The sequence below is a fragment of the Rutilus rutilus genome, assembly GCF_951802725.1.
Source record: "Rutilus rutilus genome assembly, chromosome: 3".
NCBI classification, from domain to species: domain Eukaryota; kingdom Metazoa; phylum Chordata; class Actinopteri; order Cypriniformes; family Leuciscidae; genus Rutilus; species Rutilus rutilus.
In genome coordinates this window covers 29,146,111-29,170,754 of record NC_140211.1, presented here as the reverse complement: position 1 = coordinate 29,170,754, position 24,644 = coordinate 29,146,111, and the positions used below count along the sequence as shown (strand labels likewise).

Below are 24,644 nucleotides of genomic sequence, written 5' to 3'. Positions count from 1 at the left end.
ACCCGTCACGAGATCTTCCACAACTGTCAAAGCCGAAGAGTGTTTCTCCCTCCCAAGCCCTTCAGGAAAAACTTAAAGACTTCACATTTACGAAAGCTTCCCCAGGAACCTCTTAAACCACAGACATATGGGTGTGTGATCCACTTGTTAATGATTAAACTGTGCTGGCATACAGCTAATGCCATTCCTGTGCTTTGTGAATGTGGATAAGGGCATTCTGGGTTAATCCAGTTAGCGCTCAACATCTCCAAAGTAAGGAATTTACTGTGACAAGCGGATGCTCAACTATAACACAATAGGACAGAAACAGTGAGGATTAGAGATTGCGTAATGACTAAACACAGTGGAAGCTTCACGTTGATGCTTTTGGAGGGTGTGATGGGGAATTCCTCGACCGCTGCCAGCTTTGGCCTACAGTTTTATCAGCGGCAATACAGGGGCTTCAGTTCCCAGACTGTTCAGCAACATGTATTCCCATGTAAACCAACTCCAGGAAAAGGCTGCAAGGCACTTTGTGAGCCACCCAGGTGCTCATATTAAAATGTGAGCTGGCAGAACACTTGATCCAAAGTCATTTGCTGCACATAACACTCATCGTTTTGTCTGAGGTAATTTCCCATACTTCATCCTGCTTTGTGCCCTGCATTAAACTGAAACATTTCTATTTTTGGACTTGCTATAAGGTGCTTCTCTGAACTATACATATCCTAGCATTAAGGTGAACATAAGCCGTTCAGGTGGGGCATTCAGAGACCTGTAGTGAACAAGAGCAACTAAACCTCCATTTGTTCAGCCTAAAATACTGTGCCAGTTGACACATATGACCCTGTCTATGCAAGCATGCAACTATCTTATACAGTCAGCCTCAAACATACTGAAACACTTGAAATCAGCTCACACCCAATGGTAGAGGGTCATGACCTGAGAAGCATTAAGACGAGTCATGTTACAGCGCTAATCCCAAAACCTGCACAATGTATTATTCTAGGAGCTAAACATGTGGACATCATCCATGCTGATAAAAGCAGTCTCTAAGAAAAAAAAAGGAAAGACACATCTGTCGTTATACTGAAGTATCACAAGTAGGAACGAGGGCAGCAGAGTGTTCAGAGTGAGTCTGGGGGAGAAGAAACTGTAAGCAGCTTAAATCTCAGCACATGGCGGAGCGGCGACACACCGAGTCACCATATGGCCTTCTCCAGAGAACAGGCTCAGGCCTGCTGAGACCATCCATCTAAGTGTTACAGTAAACGTATAATGGAGCACTACTCAGATGAAAAGAGCACTGCTGAGCAACCTGGAACCAATTAATGAATTAAAATAAAACAATATGTATAGGCAAATGTTAACTAATCAACCGATTTAAATGATACAAGTGAATTCAGTCGTCACAACATTCTAATGTACACACAAAATGGATTCATTTCAAGATTTGGTATAGATAATTTAATAATGTTAAAAATTAACTTAAAGCTAGCATTAGATGACAGAAAAAAAAAATATTTTCTATTTCAATATCTTTTAAAATGTCATTTATTCCTGTGATGGCAAAGAAATCAGAAATCATTCTAAAATGCACATTTTCTGCTCAAGATTTTTTTTATCAATGTTAAAACAGTTATTTTTGTGGAAACGGTGATGCGTTTTTTCAGGATTCTTTGATTACACAAAGTTCAAAAGAACAAATAAAGAGCATTTATTTGAAATAGTAACATTTACATTGTTTCAAAATATTGTCACTTTTGAAATATTTATTGCTGAACAGAGTATTCATTTCTTTAAAAAATATGATAAAAAAAATCTTACTGACCCCAAACTTTGGAATGTTAATGAATAGCTGCCCAATTTATGTCTAATACCTACTGATACCAATAAATTAAAAGTGGATAGAACAAATTTTCTGTTTATTCTGAATGTTATGCAAAAAAAAAAAAAGTATAACTGTGCAATATTAAGTGTTTCAATCAAGTGTTCAAATGTGTTCATTTAAACGTAGCAAATTATGTGTGCAACTAACTTACTATCATTAAAAATACATTTCATATACCTCAGCATTAAAGGGATAGTTCACTCAAAAATGAAAATTACCCCATGAGTTACTCACCCTCAAGCCATTCAAGGTGTATATGACATTCTTCTTTCAGACGATTACAATCAGAGTTATATAAAAAAAATACCATTGCTCTTCCAAGCTTTATAATGGCAGTGAATGGAGGTCCTGATTTTGAAGCCCAAAAAAGTGCATTCATCCATCATAAAAGTAATCCATACGACTTTCGGGGATTAATAGTAAAGGCCTTATGAAGCGAAGCGATGCATTTGTGCAAGAAAAATATCCATATTTATAACTTTATAAACTAAAATAACTAGCTTCCGACAAACGGCCGTATGCATCGATTTACGTCCACCGGTCACGAATCAGAAGTCTAAAACGAGAATTTTTAAAGAGAAATGTCGGAGGATTTCGATGAGAAGAGGAGCTCGAGTTTGTTGCCCAGCCCTATTTGTTTGAACCGTGAGAGGCATCTAAGCTTACGCTTCTCCTACGTCACGTCAAGTGTTACTCTTTTGGCGTAAGTCGACTTGCGTAGACCGTCTGCCGGAAGCTAGTTATTTTAGTTGATAAAGTTTTAAATATGGATATTTTTCTTACAAAAACCCATCGCTTTGCTTCAGAAGGCCTTTATTAACACCCGGGAGTCGTATGGATACCTTTTATGATGGATGGATGCACTTTTTTGGACTTCAAAATCAGGAAAGCCATTCACTGCCATTAAAAAGCTTGGAAGAGCCAGGATATTTTTTATATATATATATATAACTCCAAATGCGTATGTCTGAAAGAAGATAGTCATATACACCTAGGATGGCTTGAGGGTGAGTAAATCATGGGATAATTTAAATTTTTGGGTGAACTATCCCTTTAAGCATATATCAGCCATCGGCTACCCGGTTCACTAAACCTTTAGCCATATCGGTCGACCACTTCAGATACCTCAGATCTCTTTTTCCATACATGAGCTGACTGAATTTTTGTTTCTCTTTCACTCTCTCTGACACAGGGCCAAGGGGAAGCCATATGCCAACTGTCTGCACACAATTTACACACATATACACAGACCTTCAAGCTCAAGGCCTGACATGTCTGCTCAGATCAGCCGTTCCACATCATGGTCCTGTGCTGTTCTGTCTGACCCTGTTAGCAATGCTGACTGTAGATAGGCTAACAAAGCTTGAGTCTTTTGCCAATGAGGCAACGCAAACAGTACTGGCATTATACAGCCTACATAAGAGCTCTAAAGGGACTGGGCTGGAGTTGTCAACAGCTTACAGTAGTTTTTAAATGTTGAATTAAGCATGTTTGCTTTTTTTGCTATCAGTGTACTTTAGGGATCGTTAGCTCTGACAACACACTAACAGTCTCTCATGAGCAAATGCCCAAGGTTAAAAAAAACAAAAAAAAACACGTGTGCTTTACTGTATGTAGACGCTACTGGACTTGATTCAAAGCCAATTCAGCAGGATCTCTCACATTAAGAAAACACAGAGGAAATCCAAATTAAAAGGACAAAGCAAAGTGCTTTTAGTGCAGTTAGTGAGACAGATGTGTAACAAGCTAAAGTGTTCCTGCTAGACTGTCAAATTTAGACAGGAGCCATTTCTGCAAAAGAAATAAATTATTTCTTAAGTTTTTTAAAGTAGGCCTATGCTTGCTTGAAAAATCTAACAAGACCAGCAAACAACGATCTTTCCCCATTTGTCTATGGATACATGCTATACGAGACAGTTATTTATTTCACCCGTAGTATAATAATTCCCTCAACTTTTGACTAATGAACTGCTATTACTCTTCCAATTACTTCTCGAAGGCTAAACTTACTGGGTAAGGACTTTTGAAGGCAAGACACTACAGGCAAAACCCATTGTTTTTTCATGCACTCGTCAAGTTTGAGATTTTGGGATATTTTGCTTCCATAACAATGTCTTCTTTGAGACCATTGAAAAGAAAACATAAAATAAACATTTAAGTGTTTATTTTATTACACTATCTATTTGCGACTGAAGATTTAAATTACAATACATATTTAAAGGTGAGTTCCCCCCCTCATACCAGAAATGTCAGCTTCAGCTGCACTTACAGAAGACAAACTTTCTAGTGTTATTCCTATTTATATTCTGAAGGCTTTTACAGAGGAGTTTGTTCATTTATCATTCATCTAATTCATATAAAGTTTTATTCCTAAAAACATGGGGAAATGGGGTTTTTTTTTTCTCGTCATTGCAAATGAGTGCATATTAAGTAGCCAACCTAATTTGCATGTTTTCAATAAAATTTTAGAAAATGTGTGATACAAAACATAATTATGTTCTAATGTGCTGCGATTCATCAGCTGGGAAAGTAAGGTGATATATTTTAGTTATTTTTTTTACCTCTGATATCTTGCCTTAATTCACTTTATAAAGACTGCACCCACAAAGACAAAATTCTAGCCCATGAAATGAAAAGTACAACTAAGAATGCAATACGTATATTAAAATGTCCTGATTTTTCAAACTTGCTGTGACCGTGGAACCCTTGAAAAGAGAGCCACGGTTTAACCAGTCACGTCCATGTGTGTCAAAACAGCTACAAGTCTATGCATAATTTATAGTTGAGGTTGGCAAGTAGAGAGACATGCACGAAGGCACACATGAGATGTAAGTGCTGGGTCATCATGGCAGTCTTACCTTAGGCAGCTCTCTCAGCTGGTTGGCGTCCAGAAGCAGCTCCTCCAGACTGCGGTTGTAGCGGTAGATCTCATCGGGCACCGCAGTGAGCGAGCAGTGCCGCTTATCCACAGACTCAACGTGACGGTTGCACCGCCACAGCGGGATACACTTCAGCATGTCCCGGGCGCACTCAGCCCCTCCGCATCGGGGACTCACTTAAGCAGCCAAACGATGAGGATACAGGCTGGTGCTGCCGCGTGTCTCTCCCTGGACTTTATCCACCAAAAGCAGTCAAATAAAAGCCCCTGCGTGAACGTTTCTCCAGCAAATGTCCACTGACTCCAATGACGGTAGGGGACATCCAGATGATTAGTCCAGTCAAGAGTTAATGAGAGTTAGCTCTTCATAAAGTATTTCCTCATACACAAGACGAGTAACTCAGCAAATTCACAGTTTGGTTCAACTTAAGCCGAGTGAAGTCAACTGCACACTCACATTTTATGTTATGCACAGTTTTGCAGCATAAACATCTCCTCGCTGAATTAAACGAGATTATGTCGCACGGAACAAGTGACGCCACTTAGCCGTTAACATGTAGAAGAAGCGGGGTTTAAATACGCCAAACTCGTTGGTTAATGTCACGTGCCCTTAAATCAGACATGGTTTGTCTTGTAATAATAATTAAAAAAGAGATCTAATAATCAAACTACATCATGTCCGTGAGGCTGCTGTACACACGACGATATGCTACAGCTAACTGATTAGCCAGCAGCAGAACGCTATACCTCTACGAAATACAACAGCCAGCCTCTAAACAAAAACAAAACAACTCCAAACTACTTACAGACGTGTGTGTCTCTGAGATATGTGAGATATAAGAGGGACTGTTATGATGAGATCACACACACAGCAGCAACAGGCTAAGAGCAGCAGGCCGGTCTGTGTGTGTGTGTATGTGGGGGGGGGGGCTGGGCTTGATCTCACCCGCTCCAGAGACACTCCACCGGCTTTGTGCTCCTCTGCTGCCCGTCCTAGTATCGAGTCCAGACTGATTCGTCACAAACCTCTCTTTCCTCCTCATGTAGATGGTTAGCTTTAGGACGGACGCGCGCGACACTCCTCCTGGGCTTTATCTGCCGGGGAATTTCCTGCTCTTGTAGGCGAGTGTGTGGAGGTACTGAGTTAAGTACGGCTTCAGTAGCTGATACATTCCCAGGTCCGCCTCACTGTTGTGAGTCTCTCTGAGCGCCTCTCGCACGCAACTCCAACTGCACACAGCATCACTCTTGCTCCTGCGAATGGCGACCTCTAGGAGTCTGGAGGAAGAGAGGGAGCGCTGAAGGGAAGCTGGAAGCTAATGCTCGTTCGCCGCCCTGCGGAAAGGTTCTGATACTGCAGTGTCGCGGGAAGGCTGTTGCTCGAGTCACGTTTGGTGATTTGACATGACATGAAACATTGCTGTTATAAAAAAAGCTAACAATTTAAATAGCAAATAACAGATTTTGTCTGTCTGTCTGTCTATCCAGTGGTGGATTAAGACTCAGATTCGGGGCAATGTGACGTGCTTTTGCACAAGACCCGCCCACGACTGTTGACTGACACTGCAGTTTAAGCATAGACCCGCCCTGAGTGAGCTGTACACACAGTCCAACATTGTTTCAAGGCCAGAGGAGCTGTAGACAAGAATGTCTCCTATAAGTGATTGAGGTGTTTTGTTGTTGGATGTAAGAATGAACATGGCAGTCCTCCTTTACTCTCCTTCGAGGATGGATCAGTACTACCAACTACCAACTGTTCGTGATCCAGCTTACAGTCTCAGGAACAGATCTAAAGTTTACCCGTTTATTAAAGGAGAACTTGGTAACTTTTTTAACTTAATAAAACTGTCTAGAAATCATTTGGATGGTTAAACAACCTGTTCTAGTGATATTGGTGACTTTCCCCGCTCCCCCCAGCGTTCCCAGGCGGAAAACCAACCTTGCAACTTTGGGACTACCGTCCCGGCAAGATAGAAATTGGAAGTCTCGTGAGAAGCGAGAACAAGAACGAGAACGAGCGCGAAACACGAATTGCTTTACGGCAATTCAACATAAACACACGCACATGTATAATGATTACCCACCTCGGTAGACATAGCTCCACACGATACAGTTGGCTTGCTCCGATCAAAACAAACGCACATGAGCAGCGGTAGAGAGGGGGAGGAGGCCGCCGCAAGTGAGTTTCTTACGACAGTGTTGTTATATATAAGCACCCCCACAGCTATAGGGGGAGCTCGTGGGGAAAACATGCGACAACAAAAGGGAAAATCAGCGAAGAAGTGACTAGAGTTCGCTAGAGTTGCCGAGTTCAGCTTTAAGCACCCACTGAAAAGCTGTGTATATATTTGTTTACTGTTAGTTGTAGCCAGTGCCGGCCCGTGGGGTTGTGGGGCCCTAGGCAAGATCATGAAAATTGGCCCCACTGGAGTAAAAAACTCTCATAACAATTTCATGAAGGAAGAGAAAGCACATGATACGACAATTTCAATATTTAAGTTTGTAAATGTGTATTAAGTGTAGCATTCAAAAATGAAAAAAATATTTACATGAAACTCAAATAAATGAAATAAAATGTATGAATTGTACATAAATTATAATATATATATATATTAAAAAAATTAGGCTATAGATTGCTCAATATATAAGTTTATAAAAGTGTAACATTCAACATACATATGAAAAAACACTAAGAAACTAAGAGATTTTTAGCATAGCCCTAGCCTAGTACGTAAAAGACAGAAAGCACACATAAAAAATAAAGCATATTAATAAAGCATAAATTAAAGGTATTTTTGTAAATGCAGTAGTAATTATGCATAATGACTAGAAATGCAGTAGGCTACTACATTTTAACTTTTTACTGATGATCACAATAATAAAAATGTTTTGTATTATTTAGAAATGTTTAAATATTAATTTGGAAAGAGGGAGAAACCTGTTTTTAGCGGGAAGGGAGAATGGATGGGGTGGGTTAGGACTGCATGATAATAATGGAACTGATAATCACAATTATTTTGCTCAAAATTATAATAGTGATTATTAATGACCATTATTCTCAGTTGAGAAATTTCAGAAAAAGAGACAGTTAATATAAATTAATTGCATAAATAGCCTATCAAAAGGGGTAAAACGGCCATTTTGAGGTCTGAGATGGTCCACCTTAATTTAAAAAAACTACGATAACTTCATCAGAGGATTAAAATCTATACAAAATGCATGGGTAGATAATTCTTAACACGCTGAATGTGGCCCAATTTTTCCATGTCTGTCTGTCTGTCTGTCTGCGATCATGGGCATTGTTACATTTATTAGTAAAACTAATAATACAGCAATAAATAACGCACTATTTAGAAGTCAGAAGAACAGACCTTTACTTTGAGCTTGTCTTTATTCCTCAACCATTCTCCTCTTCCTTTTTTCAGCTCCAGAAAGATGGCGTTTGGATGCCATTTCTACCACAGTTTAACATATTATTATTTCAATTAACTAAAAATAGCATTGCTGTATGACTACGACTCTGACGAGGCTTCGTGACGTTATGACAGATAAGAGGCAATCCAAATATGTGAAGTCGATATTACCATAGAGATTATAATATTTGGTATTTTATTTTTGACAGCACATTTTCTGTCATGCAAAATGCCTCATATAGGCCTAAGAAATTAAGCATTACTAAAGGGTAAGAGCGCCACAAAAAAAAAAAAAAAAAAAGTCTCTTGTGTGGTGGAATCCGTGTGTTTGAATACTGTGATAATTACGGTACTCGAGGTCTCCCACTATATCTTGGGCGGTATTATGCAAATTAGCATGTGACGAGCTACTGTACTGTGTATATTTCTTATGTTTTCGTTTTTTATTCGTTCTATTGTTATGTATTTATTATCTTTTTCGGAAATTTGTCATGTTTGAACTATACAGAGCTATCCTTTTTATGTATGTTGTAGGTCTGGGTAATTTATTAGATACTCACCGTCTCTGTGAACTGTATCATGATTAGTCAGGTCCATGCAATGCGTCGGCCTTCTCTGTCTGCGAAAGTCGAGGTGCACGCACCCGAGTGAATTCTCAATATTATACTTAATTAATGATTAATAAAATATAGTATTTGTTAGATACAGGGGCCCTCTCTGGCAAGGCGGGGCCCTAGGCGACCGCCTATGTCGCCTAATGGACGGGCCGGCTCTGGTTGTAGCTAAGGATTGTTTCTGTTTTAATTTTCCGCAGCGCCCACACACGTTTCAGGACTCACAATCCAGACCACAAGTGAAGGCGAACCAAATATGGTTTAGAGCGGGTCTAATTTCAGTCATGCCACCTACAGTGTTTTTTAGCTTTTATTTGATTCATAATACAAGCTATTTGATGGATATATCATGGATTTCATAGGATTTATATACGTACAATATTTAACCCCTTAACTGTCACTATAAGATCAAAGCCAAATTGAAGTTCCCATGAGATTTTATGCGTAATACCAAAAATAGCCACCGGGTGACATACATTCCATTGAATTGAATTGCTGCCATAACAAATTAATACATTTCTGTCCAAATATCACTTCTGTCACAAAATATGGAACCTTGAGACTCAGACCTTTCTGACAATGTGTTTTGTCAAGATTAGAAAAGGTTTTGATCATAAATTATGAAACATGATGACGCCCAAAAGGGGAGGAGCCGATAAAATAATTTAGAGTACCGTTTCTATAGTAACGCAATGTCCAATTTCAAAACGGTTTTCACAGGATGAATTCGAATGATACTTAAATTATGATAACTGCTAAAATATGTGAAGTATAAAAAAGGCGATAAAAAATATATATTTTAGAGAATATATATATATATTATATATATATATATATATATATATATATATATATATATATATATATATATATATATATATAAATATATATATATATATATAATACTTATATATATATATATATACAGCGGGGGAAATAAGTATTGAACACGTCATCATTTTTCTCAGTAAATATATTTCCAAAGGTGCTATTGACATGAAATTTTCACCAGATGTTGGTAACAACCCAAGTAAGCCATACATACAAAGAAACAAACAAAAATAAGTTCAGAAATTAAGTTATGTGTAATAATGTGAAATGACACAGGGAAAAAGTATTGAACACATGAAGAAAGGGAGGCGCAAAAAGGCATGGAAAGCCAAGACAACTGCTGAAAACTTACAGTAATTAAAAAGCAATCCAGCCCCCTGTCAGTGGAAAGTAATAACAGCTGGTTCAGTCCCAAATGATGGCCTACAAAAAGGTCTCATTGCCAAGGTGTCACACAAGACACATCTCATGATGGGTAAAAGCGAAGAGCTGTCTCAAGGCCTTCGCAACCTAATTGTTGCAAAACATAATGATGGCATTGGTTATAGGCGCCATTCTAAGCTTCTGAATGGTCCAGTGAGCACTTTTGGGGCCATAATACGGAAGTGGAAAGACAATAATTTCACCATAAATTTGCCTCGACCAGTGCTCCTCGCAAGATTTCTGATAGAGGAGTGAAAAGAATCAGAAGAGTTGGACTTCAAAGGGGACCAGCAACTGTTTGGATACCGACATCCTTCAAAATATCTTCTTTTGTGTTCAACAGAGGAAAGAAACTCATACAGGTTTAGTCAAAACAGGGTGAGTAAATTATGACAGAATTTTCATTTTTGGGTGAACTATCCCTTAAACATGAACTAACAATGAGCAATACTTCTACAGCATTTATTAATCTTAGTTAATCTCAACATTTACTAATACATTATAATATCACAATTTGTATTTGTTAACATTAGTTAATACACTGAACACATGAATATAAACATTTTCATTAACAAAGGCTAATAAAATATATTGTTCATTGTTAATTCATGTTAGTTAAGGCATTAACTAATGTAAACAAATGAAAGCTTACTGCCAAGGCATTTCAACAAATAATAGAACAAACTTATAATTTAAATTTTTTACACATGTATACTTGTAATATGTAATAATAATAATAATAAATAGGACATTTATCAACTTAACACTCTTGAAAAAAAAAACAGTTTACCTTTCAGTCCTATTATTTAATTGCATTCTTCTAAAAAAGACTTCATGAGTGCTTCCTATGACCCGGAAACCAATCGAGCTCAGCCATCTTGAAGGACATCTCAATTCTCTGATTGCACCGTGAGGATCGAGGAGTGAGGAGTTATTAGCGAGGATGCACAGGTGTATCCTATGCGGAAGAGCTTTACTGACTAAACGTGACGCACATATAAATTCTCCTCCCCCTACACATCGGTCACAATCATTTTAATTTATACTTTACCTTTGCAGTTTATATAAACACTCATCTCACATATTTCAACAGGGTATCTTGCTTTATTATTATTTATTATGAATTTCTTAAATAACCAAACTAATACAACATGAGGGCAGATCCTTTGAGCGCTGCTGATGACTCCATGAAGTGACACTCGAGTGATCATGTATTCCAATGTATAAAAAAGCTTTCATTCGATTCTTCTGTCCTCATTTTCTTTCCTCAGTGGAGCTGAGACGCGAGGAAAGGAAAAGAGGATGCACAAATAAGAATTAAGAAGCACACGTCATCCCTAAATGAAAAAAAATTTAAAGGCCTCTTTGGAATCATCCAACAGGTTCATGAGATTTCAGAGGGCCATTTCCTTGTCCTCTTCCATTTTGAGGAAAAGAAGCTCTTCCACGGTGGCCCCTGAACACGTCTGTTGAATGTACTGTATCCATTGCACAGCCAATTTCATGTGTCTGATTATTGGGAATTCCTTCATTATAAAATGGCAAAGAAAAATTAAGTTTTAATATTTCATATAAATGTAATATTTGCAATAACACATACTGACAAATACCTCACTGCTGCTGGATGTAGCTTGTTCTTTACATCTCCTTGGTTTGGAGGTTTTCTTTCCTGTAACACATTTTTTTGGCTGATATATTGGTTGGGATAGGGTGTGATGTAGTGTGAGCTGGAGAGAAATAAGGAGATGCCTTTCAGACAAAACTAATTAATTAATGTCCACCATTTCCTTATATTTGGAAAGTCATACTTTAAGATGGAAATATAAAGAAAACCTTAAATATCAACTGTATCCATGCAATTATTGGGGTGGTAATTATTTACAGATCAAAATTTAAAGCAAGCCTCCAAACACAACGTGTAGACAGTATCCTGAAAAACAATAAAACTCAGGAAAAATGTACTGTAAATACATAGTTAAAATGGGGAGGTTTTTTCTTCTTTTTCTCAGCGACATAATAATATAAATTTAACAGAATTAGGACAAAGCATTATCTATCTATCTATCTATCTATCTATCTAGCTGTATACATATATACACTCATAGCTTCTGTTGTCAGACTCCTTGTGCATCCAAAAATCTCACTGGATTATTACAATTAATCGCAAAAGGAATGTTTGGAAATGTAAGCTGATATTTCCTACTGACACACAACAGCAAAATAAATAGGCCTAAATAACTGGCTTAAAAACATTTTTCTGGGGTAAAAAAAAAAAAAAAACTTTTGCACAGTAGGTACAGTATGTTGTATATTCAGTGTATATATATATACACATAAATAAAGTTAATTGTAACACTTAACAATAAGGTTAACTTAAGTTAACGAGTCCCTTAACGAGTTAAGTAAAGTTAATGTGTTACCTAACACGAACTAACAATTAGCAATACGTTATACTATATTTATTAATCTTCGTTAATCTTAGTTCATAAAAATCCAGCTGTTCATTGTTCGTTCATGTTAATTCACAGTGCATTAACTAATGTTAGCAAATAGGCCTACAGACTTTGATTTGCCTATTAGTAAAAGTTGAAATGAACAAAGATGAATAAATGCTGTAGACGTGCAGTTCATTCTTAGTTCATGTTAACCAAAGCAGTTAACTAATGAAACCTTACTGTAAAGTCTTACCATTAAAACAATAATAAAGTTGCTTCATCGCAAAGCCCATTTATAACACCAAATCTAAAAAGTAGCCCAATTTTGAACTGTCCGACAAACTCTGAAAAGGATAAAGGATGAAAACAAATGTAAGCTTCCCACACAGCGCGGGAGTAATAAAATGTGAAATACATGCACATAATTGGTATTTAGTTCAGAAGACAAATAAATTAACAACTCACCGTGCTTTCTTTGCCATGGTATGTTTTAATAACTCCGCCCCCTGCCCTAAAATGTGTGCCATGAAACGTGTGTGGGCGCTGATGGGCTGCAACTGGATACTACTGGTTTAATTACAATGGCCCGGTTTCACAGACAGGGCTTAGACTAAGCCAGGATTAGACCATAGATCAATTAGGACATTTAAGTAATTTTTATAAACATGCTTAGAAAAAAACATTACCGATGTGCATCTTAAAACTAAAAAGGCACTGATATATTTTTAAGATCAGTCAGTGCAAGTTTATTTCAGTGGAAACAGCTCAGACTTACATTTTAGTCTAGGACTAGTCTTAAGCCCTGTCTGTGAAACCAGGGGAATAAGCATCATGAATTATAACCGTAATTAAACTAAACTATTCTTGTTCTATCTGCATACAGCACATATTCTCTGGCTGTGCCTGGGGGCATTATTGTCCGACTCTGAGCGCGAGCTCGTGAAGCTCCGCCTTCTGTTCGGCAGCATCAGCTCATTTGCATTTAAAGGGAAACACACTAAAACGGCGCGTTTTTCTCAGCCCCAAAAAGTGACAATTTAAAAAATAGATTTTAAACACGCTGTAACAAATGATCTGTTGGGTATTTTGAGCTAAAACTTCACATACACACTAGGGACATCAGAGACTTCTTTACATATTGTGAAAAGGGGCATAATAGGTGCCATTTAACTTTTGTTTAGCATTTTAAATTTTATTACATCAACACTGATGAGAATATTGCTTCAGAATAAATTATATTTATACCACCAAAAAAATCCTCCAAACATTTATGTCCTGATCCAACAATCCATATAAATGACGGGACAACACTGCATATTAGACAAATTTATTGTTTTGGTAAAGCCAGAACCAATGTCACCAACACAATGTTTAGAATCTGAACACAATGTCAGTGGAGAAAAAGTTGCCATTTGTGTAAAAAAAGAAAAAAGAAAGAAAAAGGGGGTGGTAATAGGGAAAATTGTATCTTTTCTTCAAATTTAGAAAACAAAACCCTGCACATAATGACTGTTAAAAAAATGCAAGTCTTTCACAGTAGGTGACACAAAGTAAATGTATGAGGAGCATGTTTTTTTGTCCTAAGCTAAATCCCACCATTGGGATTTTTCCAATAATATTATTACTATCAACATCAATAAAAAAATAATTACAAGTTTCAAAGAGGCCCGGATCTCAAGCAGCAGTGAGGAAAGCTGGGTAAGTTTGAGTGCCAAGAAACGGGGCCAGTGGCCATTTCGGGACAGTCTTATGCAGTGAGGTCACTGTTATTAAAACGCTCTTGATCGTACAACTCGGCAACAACCTTGCGACCTGCAAACCAGCGGTTGTTGAGAGCTTGGATGGCCTTGTTCATTTCATCAGCATCAGAGAACTCCACGAAGATCTTCACTATTATCTCAGCATCGTCCTCCTCACCCTGTCGTTCCTGGTATATGATAACCCGATTAACAGCACCGTACTTCCCACATTCCTCCATCACTTCACCTTCCAGGTCATCGTCAATGTCCTCTGGGCCCACCATGTTGCGTAGCACCATAACTGTTGACTGAATGTGGGCAAAGAGAGATAGAAAAAAAAAAAGGATTAAACTTATATGATTAACTTTTTAAACTTGGCTTCTTGTATAAACTTTTGATTTATTCATTCAATGCCTCCCAAGTAGTGCTCAAAAATTTGCATGATGCAAACTTAAAGGGTTAGTTCACCCAAAAATGAAAATTCTGTCAGTAATTACTCACCCTCATGTTGTTCCAACCCCGTAAGACCTTCGTTCATCTTCGTAACACAAATTAAGATATTTTTGATTAAATCTGAGAGCTGGATCACTCCTCCATAGGCTTCTAAGGGAATGAAACTTGCTGGCCCAGAAAATGTATTAAAGACATCGTTAATATAGTCCAAGTGACTACAGTGGCTCAATCTTAAGTTTATAAAGCGACGAGAATACTTTTTGTGCGCAAAAAAAAAAACACTTTATAGCGACTTTATTCCACTATTCATTTCCATGCGCACAAAAAGTATTCTCGTTTGTAGAAAAGTATTCACTTGGACTATATTAACGATGTCTTTAATAGATTTTATGGGCCAGCAAGTTATAATGTCTTAGAAGCCTATGGAGGAGTGATCCAGCTCTCAGATTTAATAAAAAATATCTTAATTTGTGTTCCGAAGATGAACGAAGGTCTTATGGGTTTGGAACGACATGAGGGTGAGTAATTAATGACAGAATTAGAATTTTGGGATAAACTATCTCTTTAACGTACAACCAAGGTGATGCTGTCTAACCTTTGACTGTATGACCGTTTGTTTTCCTCCACTTGCACTGACACTTAGCTGCTCCAGTTCACTGTCCTGTCCATTTCCAACTGGCGCACTCGGATCTTCTTCAGGCCGCCTGTTGTCTTCCTCTCTCTTGACTTCTGTATGTGTTTGAGCTGTAGATGTTGGTGTTCCCACAGAAGCAGATGTTGTGACTGGTGGGGATGCTAGTACTGGGTTGACCAAACCAACCTGGGGGACTACAGGGAGAGTGGGGCGAGCAGGTGTCACACCTATCGAATGGATTAACAAGAGAATTATTCAGTTAAGATTCAATTCTCTCTTCAGAGAACAATTTTAGTACAGATTTAAATGCTTTATAAGCTTTCATTTTTGTGACAATTTCATCCAGCTATAAATTCATGATTCTGAAAGTTGAAAGCTGTTAATAAGATGCTGTAATGGTACCCCTTGAATATGTATCAATTCAATGCCTGCTCACACCAACACAGCGCCACCAAGTAGTAGTTTTATGTAACAGCAACAGCAGCTCTGGGCATGCGACTAAAAGCAGGAATATTATTGGCCAGCATTTTTCTTAATATTCTCATATAAAGAGAACACTCAAACATCTCAAAATGTTGCATTGGCGACATGCGAATATTGGTCTGAAGATATAAAAATGTTTATTGCACCAAACATTCATCTAGGTGTGAACAGGCCATCAGGGGGGTTACGAATTCAATTTAAACTGCATTAGGCCAATAAAAGTAGTCAAAGATCACTGTGCATTGACTTTTTCAGACCTGTGATGATGCCTGGGGCCTGGGCAGCCAGTACAGCCTGTGGAAGTCCCATTTGCTGACTGAGAATGTGTGCTGGTGAAGCAAGAGAACCCAGCACTGTTGCTCCAGCAACAGCCTCCTGTAAATGCATTAAAACAATAACAAATATGAAATCCCTGATTTCAGTCTGATCTAGTTTGGTGAGCAAATAGACACAGTAACAACATACACAAGAGATTGTTCAAAATGTTTAACCACGTGCAGCTGTAAATGCATGAGCATATCATTCTGAAATCTATCAAATGTCCAAAATAAGCGTTACCCTTATTTAATTCTCACCTGGGCAGTGATCTTGGCGGTGGCAGCAGCAGCCGCCACAGCTGCAGCAGGGGGCAGACCTCCAGGGGTCATAGGTGTCAAGAGAGGCATGGGAGGGGTAACAGCCTTCCCCACTCTTAGGTACTGACCTCCAAGGTCAAACAGGTTCATAGATGAGACGGCATCCAGCGATGACTGAGGCTTATCGTATTCTACCCATGATGAAATGGACAGACCAGTTCCTCAATTTAGGCTTTTGTTTTCATACATTTCTTGAATCTGTCAACACATTCTGTTCTTTCTTGCACTATTTTCCTTTAGTTGATGTACTTGTAATTAAAAGGAAAACGCTGCTAGCATCTTTCTAATGTCTCTAAATCTGTACATACATAAGTGTTTTGTAACCATTCACATTTTAACTTGCCATCTCTAGGTAAAGAGCATGGCACAACTCAGTGAACTTCACTGGAAATATCTGGATCTGGAAAGACATTTCATAAGCATGATGCTGGAACACTGTGGAATTTAAATTCACAGTTGTACAGCAGTACAACATACAGCGATGACTCAATCTCCACACAGTGTTTACAATGCTTACTAGAGCAGCTCACCAATAAATCCGTAGCCCTTGTGCTTTCCCGTGGTGGGTTCCCGCACCAGCATGCAACTTTTAATCTTTCCGAAGGCCTCAAAGACGCTCTTGATGTCCTCGTCAGATAGATCAGGGTGGATAGAGGCAACATAGATTCGGTTGAAGGCACGTGCCTCCTCTGCCAGTTGGTCAATGATAGGCTGCGCCTGTCCAATGTTACTTGGCCGCCCCACCTACAGTACACATACCAGCACATGGGCCACTAAGTGAAAGTGTATAAAGGAATGAGTGTGTGCGTGTGTATGTTAATGCACGTGGTTGAGAAAGGGAAGAACGGGAAAAACTGCACTACCAGTCTAAAAAAGAACTTAAGTACAGTATAAGATAAACTTTAATGTAGCTCAGCCCTCATACTATTTAAGTTATCAGAAGACATTTTCACTATGCTAGAGATTTACATACAAGAGTGTGTGGAAAATACATTCTGTGATAACCTTTATATCTGTTGGTTTGCAAGCTTAAAATCTTTTTTTTTACAAAGGCAAAGAAATAGGATAGCACTTTAACAATAGCTAATTCTTGTCTAGTCACTATGAGATCATAGATGTGTTAAAGAACAATAAATGGTTGATTAATGTTTGATCACTAATATGTGTCTGTGATTGTTAAAAAACAGTTTTTTATTTGGTGGCATCTGTACTGCAGTTGGGGCGGCCAAGCAAACACCAGCCAGGCGCAGCCCATCATCAGCACATCCCAGACAGAGAAGAGCCTGCCTCAAACGAACAATTCTTTCTGCAGCTCCTAGAGAAAATGAGCTCCGAAAACAAACAGTATGACAGTATGGAAGCATGACATCGCATACGCTCACATTCAGGTTAGAGGACAGAAACACACATGAAGAGGAGAGCACCTAAGTAGTGCACAACCACACACACACAACAGGTACTGGCAGGGCTAAAGTAAGTCTAATGACAGTTTCTCTGCATCTTGCAAACACAAAAGCAACAAATCAGAAAAAAAATAGCTCACTGTCAGAGAGCTGTTTAAACAGGAGTTTTAGATTGATTGTCCTGTTTGGAACCCACCTTAATGTTCCTCCCACCCAGCATGACTGAGTTCATCTGCTCCAAGGCCAGCTGAGCTGCTTCAGGAACTTCATACTCAACAAAGGCAAAGCCCTGTGACAGAATTTCCAATGTGTACAATGTTTACATGATTCCTGCCTTTCGGTAGATTCACGGTAGATTCATGGATTCACGGTAGGGTGAATTTCACTAAAGTTTGTATGGGTCATATTCACCATACTCACAGAAATAAAAAAAAATATCTCATAAAAAATGTAATACATTTTGCTTTTATTCAATTCAAAAGTTTGGGGTCAGTAATTGTTTTTGAAAGAAATACTTCTATTCTGAAAGGATGCATTGAATTGATCAGAAAATAACAGTAAAGACATTTATAATGTTACAAAAGTTCTTTTTAACTCTTTATCAAAGAATCCTGCAAAAATGTATCACGGTTTCCACAAAAATATTATTTGTGGAATACATTAATAGCAATAGGTAATGTTTCTAGAGCAACATCAGCATATTAGAATGATTTCTGAAGGATCATGTAATTGAAGACTGGAGTAATGGCTAAAAAAAAAAAAATAGCTTTGCATCACAGAAATAAATTATATTTTAAAGTATATTCAAATATTCAAACACTTATTTTAAATTGTAATAATAATAATAATAATAATAATTCACAATAATAGTTTTTTTCTGTATCTGATCAAATAAATACAGGCTTGACTTTTTTGCTCAGAAAGACTTTTCAAAAACAAAAAATAGTAATGTTTCCAAAGTCTTGACCCACACTGAACACATTCATATAATTTGTAGCACTACTACATATATTCTACATTGTCTATTTGCAAATGTATTATTTAATTCTGGAGATTTTGGAAAAAATACAACTCAGAAATGTTCTAGACTCTAAAAGCATACCTTGTGTTTCATGGTGACAGAGTCCCAGGACATATCAATGCTCTTAATGGGACCAAAGGGGGCGAAGGCCTGCCGGATGGTATCCTCCCCCAGCTCGTAATAAATGGAGCCCACATACACACGACACATGATGGCCAGAGCTCTCTGCCTCTGTGCTGCCACCTGGTGGTCATGAAAGGAAGAGACAACAGGAGAGAATATTGGCTACTGAATAAAAAACAGGGGAAAAACAAAGCACCAAAAACAATGAGATCAAATATAGCAAGGGATTAAAGATTTTTTTAGCTTCTGTTTTAGTGCTAGTTTCCACTTCCTTTGGTCCTCTATGCTTACTCATTACTTACATCACTTACCATTAACGACAAGCACAGCATCGTGAATTAGGAACATGTGGCACAGCCCCTTCTTACCATTTCGAGAGTGCTGCTTGCACGTTCCTAAATTAGCGTGTGTGCTTGCAGACTAAAACATGTAGCGTTAAAACTAACCTGAATTCTATCCAAGAATACTGATAGCCTAAATAGTTAACATTTCAAAGTAACCCCTTAGCACAACTAAATACCCTGCATAATGAGCTGATGTGAAATCAGTTCTCTTTTCATGAGGTGAGCTTTTGGACTTACATATCAGATCACTGTTGAGGGAGAATCAGCATAAATCTATCTATTTCTTTTTTCTTTTTTTACACCAAACACATTTATCATTCTTTAATCATTTATCATTCAAGTTTTAAATTGTATGTCAGTCACATGACGAAAGTATACGATTACACACAAGGCTCAAAGTTTAGGCAGATTCAATTTGGATTGTCGTAGTGACCGCTATCCCTCTTTTTCAGCAGACAAAGATGACAATTATATGCCACAGCATATTCACAAAGGAGAAATGGATCATCCACACCATTCACAACACACAATCCCCATAAGATTTCTTGTGACAAAAATGGAGCTTCAGGTTGAGAAATAAACTTCAATCAATGACCAGTTAAATGAGGGTGCACACACACAGGTGGCCATGCAGTGATTCAGGATGGCAAATATGGGAAGGATTGTCAGTAAATTAGAAGTGTCCTGTGTAATTGTCATATTAAAACACTCTATAATGACCTACAATATCCTGTTCCTGTTATTTAAAACAGCTCCCATGGCATTCTTTAACACTGAAACAGTAGTCAGTTTATGGAGGTAGTTCATGTTGTGTCATCTTGCATCCTGCTTAATGAAATGGGTGACCAAAAACAAACATTTCATTCACCACAAAGCCAAGTCTGCTTTTTAAATATGCTGCTGCAATGTCTAGTGTATCAGCCCAATGCCGGTTAAAGAAGGGTAACGGTCATTATTCCAAAATGCGTACAGAAAGTAAATAATAGTTAATTAATCTATTGACCGATTGTAAAGATGAGAGAGGATCTCCAAAGCCCATTGTCACTGCTGCCATCTGAAACACAGTAAAGATGGAAAAGTGCTGAAAAAGGTTAGATATCTCTTTTATCCTTTGAAGACAGACATAGTATTCCAGACAGTCTCTCTGACTGGTGGTCAATGCCTCCGAACTCAACTTTAAACCCTGCCCACCTCTTTAAATCACCACTTAAATTTGACTGAAACCTGAAACATTTCACAGTTAAAGCAACAGAGACACTAACAGGCATTGCTTTCAACAAAGGCAACAAGTAGGCTGCTCAGATTTTCCAAGAAATAAACTGAGCATAGGCTAAGTATAGCTGAGTGTAAGTATCCTTTGGATAACTCAATCTGTTGTTGACTTTTCAGTCATCATGACGTCTGCTTTGGAAGTGCAGTGCATGTCCAATTTCTTGATTCATAGATACATTTAAACAGAAACACTTAATCTAGGTGTGGTAGTAACAAGTATGAGTCCCAGAAATACCAGACCTCAAACAAATTATGCATGATGAGTTCCAGTGGAGTGTTTCAGTCTAATCCTGAGGCTAATCAGACAAAAAAAAAAGAAGAGCATTCACAAAACGTGTGATGTGTGGGAAAAACTGAAGGGACTTCCTGAAGGTCAAAAACTTGCCATTATCAATTTCACACAGCTTACAGGAGTTGTTCTTACAGATATCATGTCGTTTAAAAAGAGTGATCATTTAAAATGTCATGATTATTCATGAATCCTAATGTATAAATAAAATAGCACCCAATATTTTATAAGACGCAAGTATGAAATATTAATTCCTTTTTGCAGACTTCTGCAGGATTTATAATGCTGAGAAGACAATGAACCCTTTACATGACATGCCAGTGAGTACACCATGTGGTTTTAGTTACACTACTGGTTTGACAAAATCAGATGCATCAATTCTGTAAATTTTCTCAGACAAGAAAGCAACATTTAATACATTTAAAGCATTCTACATATTCAGATCATCGTATCAGCTCACCTGTAAGTTAGTGAGCTGCTGCTGCTGGTGGGCGATGGTCTGTTTCACTAAAACACTCTTGATGCTCTGTTCCATTGCATACTTCTTAGCCTAAAAAGAGAACACAAATTAAGCAAGGAGGCTGGTGAGGTTTAAAAAGTTAGTTCACCCCAAAATGAAAATTACCCCATGATTTACTCAGCATCAAGTCATCCTAGGTGTATTTGACATTCTTCTTTCAGACGAATACAATCGGAGTTATATTAAAAAATGTCCTGGCTCTTCCAAGCTTTATAATGTGAGTTAATGGCTCGCATGGGCTAGGGTAAATCAGGGTGAGTAAATCATGGGCTAATTTTCAGCTTTGGGTGAACTATCTCTTTAAGAGTGGCTATTTACTATATCATTCCAAATGCACAATTTTTCCCATATGTGCTACATATTTGTGTGCTTATTACTACAATGGCTACGTTTACATGCACAACTTTTGTTTCAATCAGACTGAATTCATTCCGATTGATGAATCTGAATGTAGTGTTTACATGAACGCTAAACGTGATCGGGTTGATGTGCGCGTTTATATGTCACGAGCTTCAAATCGGGATAGATTTTTGGACTTACACAGAGTTTCCTGCCGTTTGCCCCTTAATAACCATTCTCCTAGATTGGTTCTTTGTTTTAAACAGCAGACTTAATATTTATCCTTTTCTGGTCATAATTTGGAGACAATGAGCATATTAACCATTTTGCTGTCCTGCTTATATTTATCACACAGTAAAAATGCCCCTTCCCATGTCCAAAAACAGTTGTCTGTGGATGAGAATCCGAAAAAAGGACTGGTGGGACGTTGTCCTGCTCCACTTCACAGTCGCTGAGGGAAAGGAGAATTTTAGAATGACAGGAATCTCATTTATATGACACTTTATTCAACAGGAAGAACAGCTCATTCAGTGTGTTACATGTAATTTTGCCATTTCAACGTCATTGCACGTGCGCAGTCCTTTCAGTTTCGGTTTTCAATCCGATCAAGTGTTTACATGTCCTCTCGATCAGATTAGAAAAGGAATAAACCACCCCTTTCAATCTGATCGAATGTAATTAGCTCAATCGGATCGATAAGGTGTTTACTTGAAGGCTTTTCTGTCGGATTGAGCCTTCAATCCAATTACTAATGAATTATTTGGTTGCATGTAAACGTAGCCACTGACAATTCACCATAATGGTGCACTGCACATGCTTGTTTGCAGAGAATTCTTTCAACGCAAAGGTCGAACAGAATTAGTTGCTGATTAACAGTGGTCAAGTTTGGTAAAAAGGAATCCTACAAAAAATTTGTACCAACCTTTAAAATGAAAAAAGCTCCAATCCAACTTATGCAGAAGCATCCTGTGGCCTTGACTCTTAATTATGAATCTATTATTAGATGGAGCTGTGGCACAGCAGTAGTACGCAAGCTCTTGACACATTGGAGCAGGTGATGCAGGTTGGAGTTTGGCCCATGACCTGTACTGACCCCCTCCCCCCTCTTGTCTCCAACAAAGATAAAAAGTAAAAAAAGAAAAGAAAAAAAAAGTAAAACAATAGAGAACTATTATTACCTTCTGTAGCGCCTCCTGCTGCTCCGGAGTAAGAGGCGGTAATCCAAGCTTTGCACCTGTGCCTTGTCCATTCTCCATCATCAGACCTTTGCCTCACTGAGAATGGACATATAAGAATAAAATAAGAATAAAAAGGAACATATTCAAGTTGTATTGAGACTAGATAGTGAGTCTACTTAGCATCTGCATGTGTTAACTTATGACTTCTTCAATCTCAAAACAGACAAATAAAGAAAGAAACCAAAGGTATTAAAGTTATACAATTAGACCAATTCTGCAGCTTACCTATGAGGCGAACCGTACTGTGCCAACCAGGATCGGGAAGCCCGTGTAGAGTTGCTGGCAAGGCACTCACAATTTAACAATGATCTGTGGTTCATGGAAACGCATATAGCATGATTTAAATCACTGTTCAAGTGCAATGAGATGAAGCTATTAAAGGGATAGCTGTCTTACTTTCTTCCATGGAAAACAAAAGGTTAAGGCCTCAATTACCAATTACTTTTTCAATTCATCTCCTTTTGTGTTCCACAGGAGAAAGTCTGTCAAACAGTTAGCAGCAACATTAAACAAATTTTATTGTGGGGGAACTATCCCTTTAAGAAACTGCTAGTAGTCATTATAATACAGTATATTGTCTTTCCTGACAGAAACATGCTAACACAATGCACTTTCTTCATGCTCAATCAAACTTACTACTAGATCATTTCTTCTGCAAGATGCAAACTGGTAAGAATCTAACATAAAACTGATTCACGAGCCAGTATTATTCGTACTGAAAACAATGTTCCCATAAAAACCTTATAAGAAACATTACAAAACTGGACCACTCATAGAAACCTTCATTTGCGTTTGGTTTTGGTGGTCTTTCTGGCTTAACGTAAACACACAATCATCACTAAAGTGAACTGAGAGTTTTAGCACCTTCAGACTGGCTATATATCAACAAAGAGAGGTTGAAGACACGGCAGTGGCGCGCTTGTGCTGGTAAATTACAGCAGCAAACATCCTAGCTGACTTACAGCTTTTAGATACAGTGATTTAATCAAGCGGAGCAGGATTAATATATATGCGTCTTAAACAAACGGTAGCCGCTTTGTAATATATGGTAAATACTAGAGAATTCTGAAATAAGCGCCATAGCAATTTGCTGCTAGCCTAGTTAGCAATGAACAGAGGCTAACGAGCCTTCATGCAGGCCTCGTGTACACACGACTTGAGATATATTGAAACAGTAAGAAGCTTATTGCGACTAATTTCACCTGTGCTAACTATAACCACGGAGATGTTAAAACTATTTTTATATTTAGGTAAACACGTTAGGTAATCATCATTACCGCAGTGTTCCGCGTTACCGCCATGTAGTGATCCACATTGAAGACGCTTGCAGCCCCACAGAAACACGGCAGAACCTAGAGCGGTCCGCGCGGCTTCCGGTAGCGCCAAGGCTGCTGCTGATCACGTGATCGAGACCGGTAGTAGCAAATGGACTGATGGCTCATGGCGAATATTCTCACATTTTATGAATGTATTGTTAAGCTTGTCACCTTTGAAAACCAGTTTTATGTTTGTTTGTTTTTTTGCTTATTTATGTGGAAAATGTGACGTTCGTACAAGCCAAGCCTAGTGTATTTGAGCCAAGACACGCCTCCTGCAGGCGATTAAAAATCTCAAACCAGCAGCGGCCTTTCTAGTTTTGTAAAAATCGTGGAGGATTTCAAACAAACGTCTTCTTCTCTGCTGCAAC

General features: G+C 38.2%; 2 protein-coding genes across 13 annotated transcripts in view; both read right to left on the bottom strand.

Moving 5' to 3' along the window:
* scrib (scribble planar cell polarity protein) overlaps positions 1-6,008 on the bottom strand; it is a 112,459-nt gene extending 106,451 nt beyond the window's left edge. For 10 of the 11 annotated variants that reach the window (XM_084403593.1, XM_084403586.1, XM_084403584.1 and 7 more), the window contains exon 1: positions 4,729-5,992. In XM_084403593.1, the coding sequence (XP_084259719.1) occupies positions 4,729-4,887 (159 nt within the window). In that variant the 5' untranslated portion in view covers positions 4,888-5,992. Of the gene's footprint in view, positions 1-4,728 lie in introns of all 11 variants that reach the window. The other variant, XM_084403585.1, reaches the window with a different exon arrangement.
* Positions 6,009-13,775: 7,767 nt separating this feature from the next.
* Positions 13,776-24,636, bottom strand: puf60b (poly-U binding splicing factor b). 2 transcript variants are annotated; one of them, XM_084406095.1, is made up of 12 exons: positions 24,235-24,636; positions 23,183-23,266; positions 22,898-22,993; positions 21,321-21,410; positions 20,303-20,353; positions 18,914-19,075; positions 18,008-18,100; positions 16,939-17,152; positions 16,349-16,539; positions 16,031-16,148; positions 15,252-15,517; positions 13,776-14,511 (listed from the first exon to the last, which is right to left on the bottom strand). In XM_084406095.1, exons 3-12 carry the CDS (start codon positions 22,976-22,978, stop codon positions 14,212-14,214), a joined length of 1,566 nt encoding a protein of 521 aa, XP_084262221.1. In that variant the 5' UTR covers positions 22,979-22,993; positions 23,183-23,266; positions 24,235-24,636; the 3' UTR covers positions 13,776-14,211. The 2 variants fall into 2 exon arrangements, with proteins under 2 accessions (XP_084262221.1, XP_084262222.1); XM_084406096.1 differs by lacking the exon at positions 20,303-20,353 and having other exon boundaries at positions 24,235-24,332.
* Between the last annotated feature and the right edge of the window lie 8 nt (positions 24,637-24,644).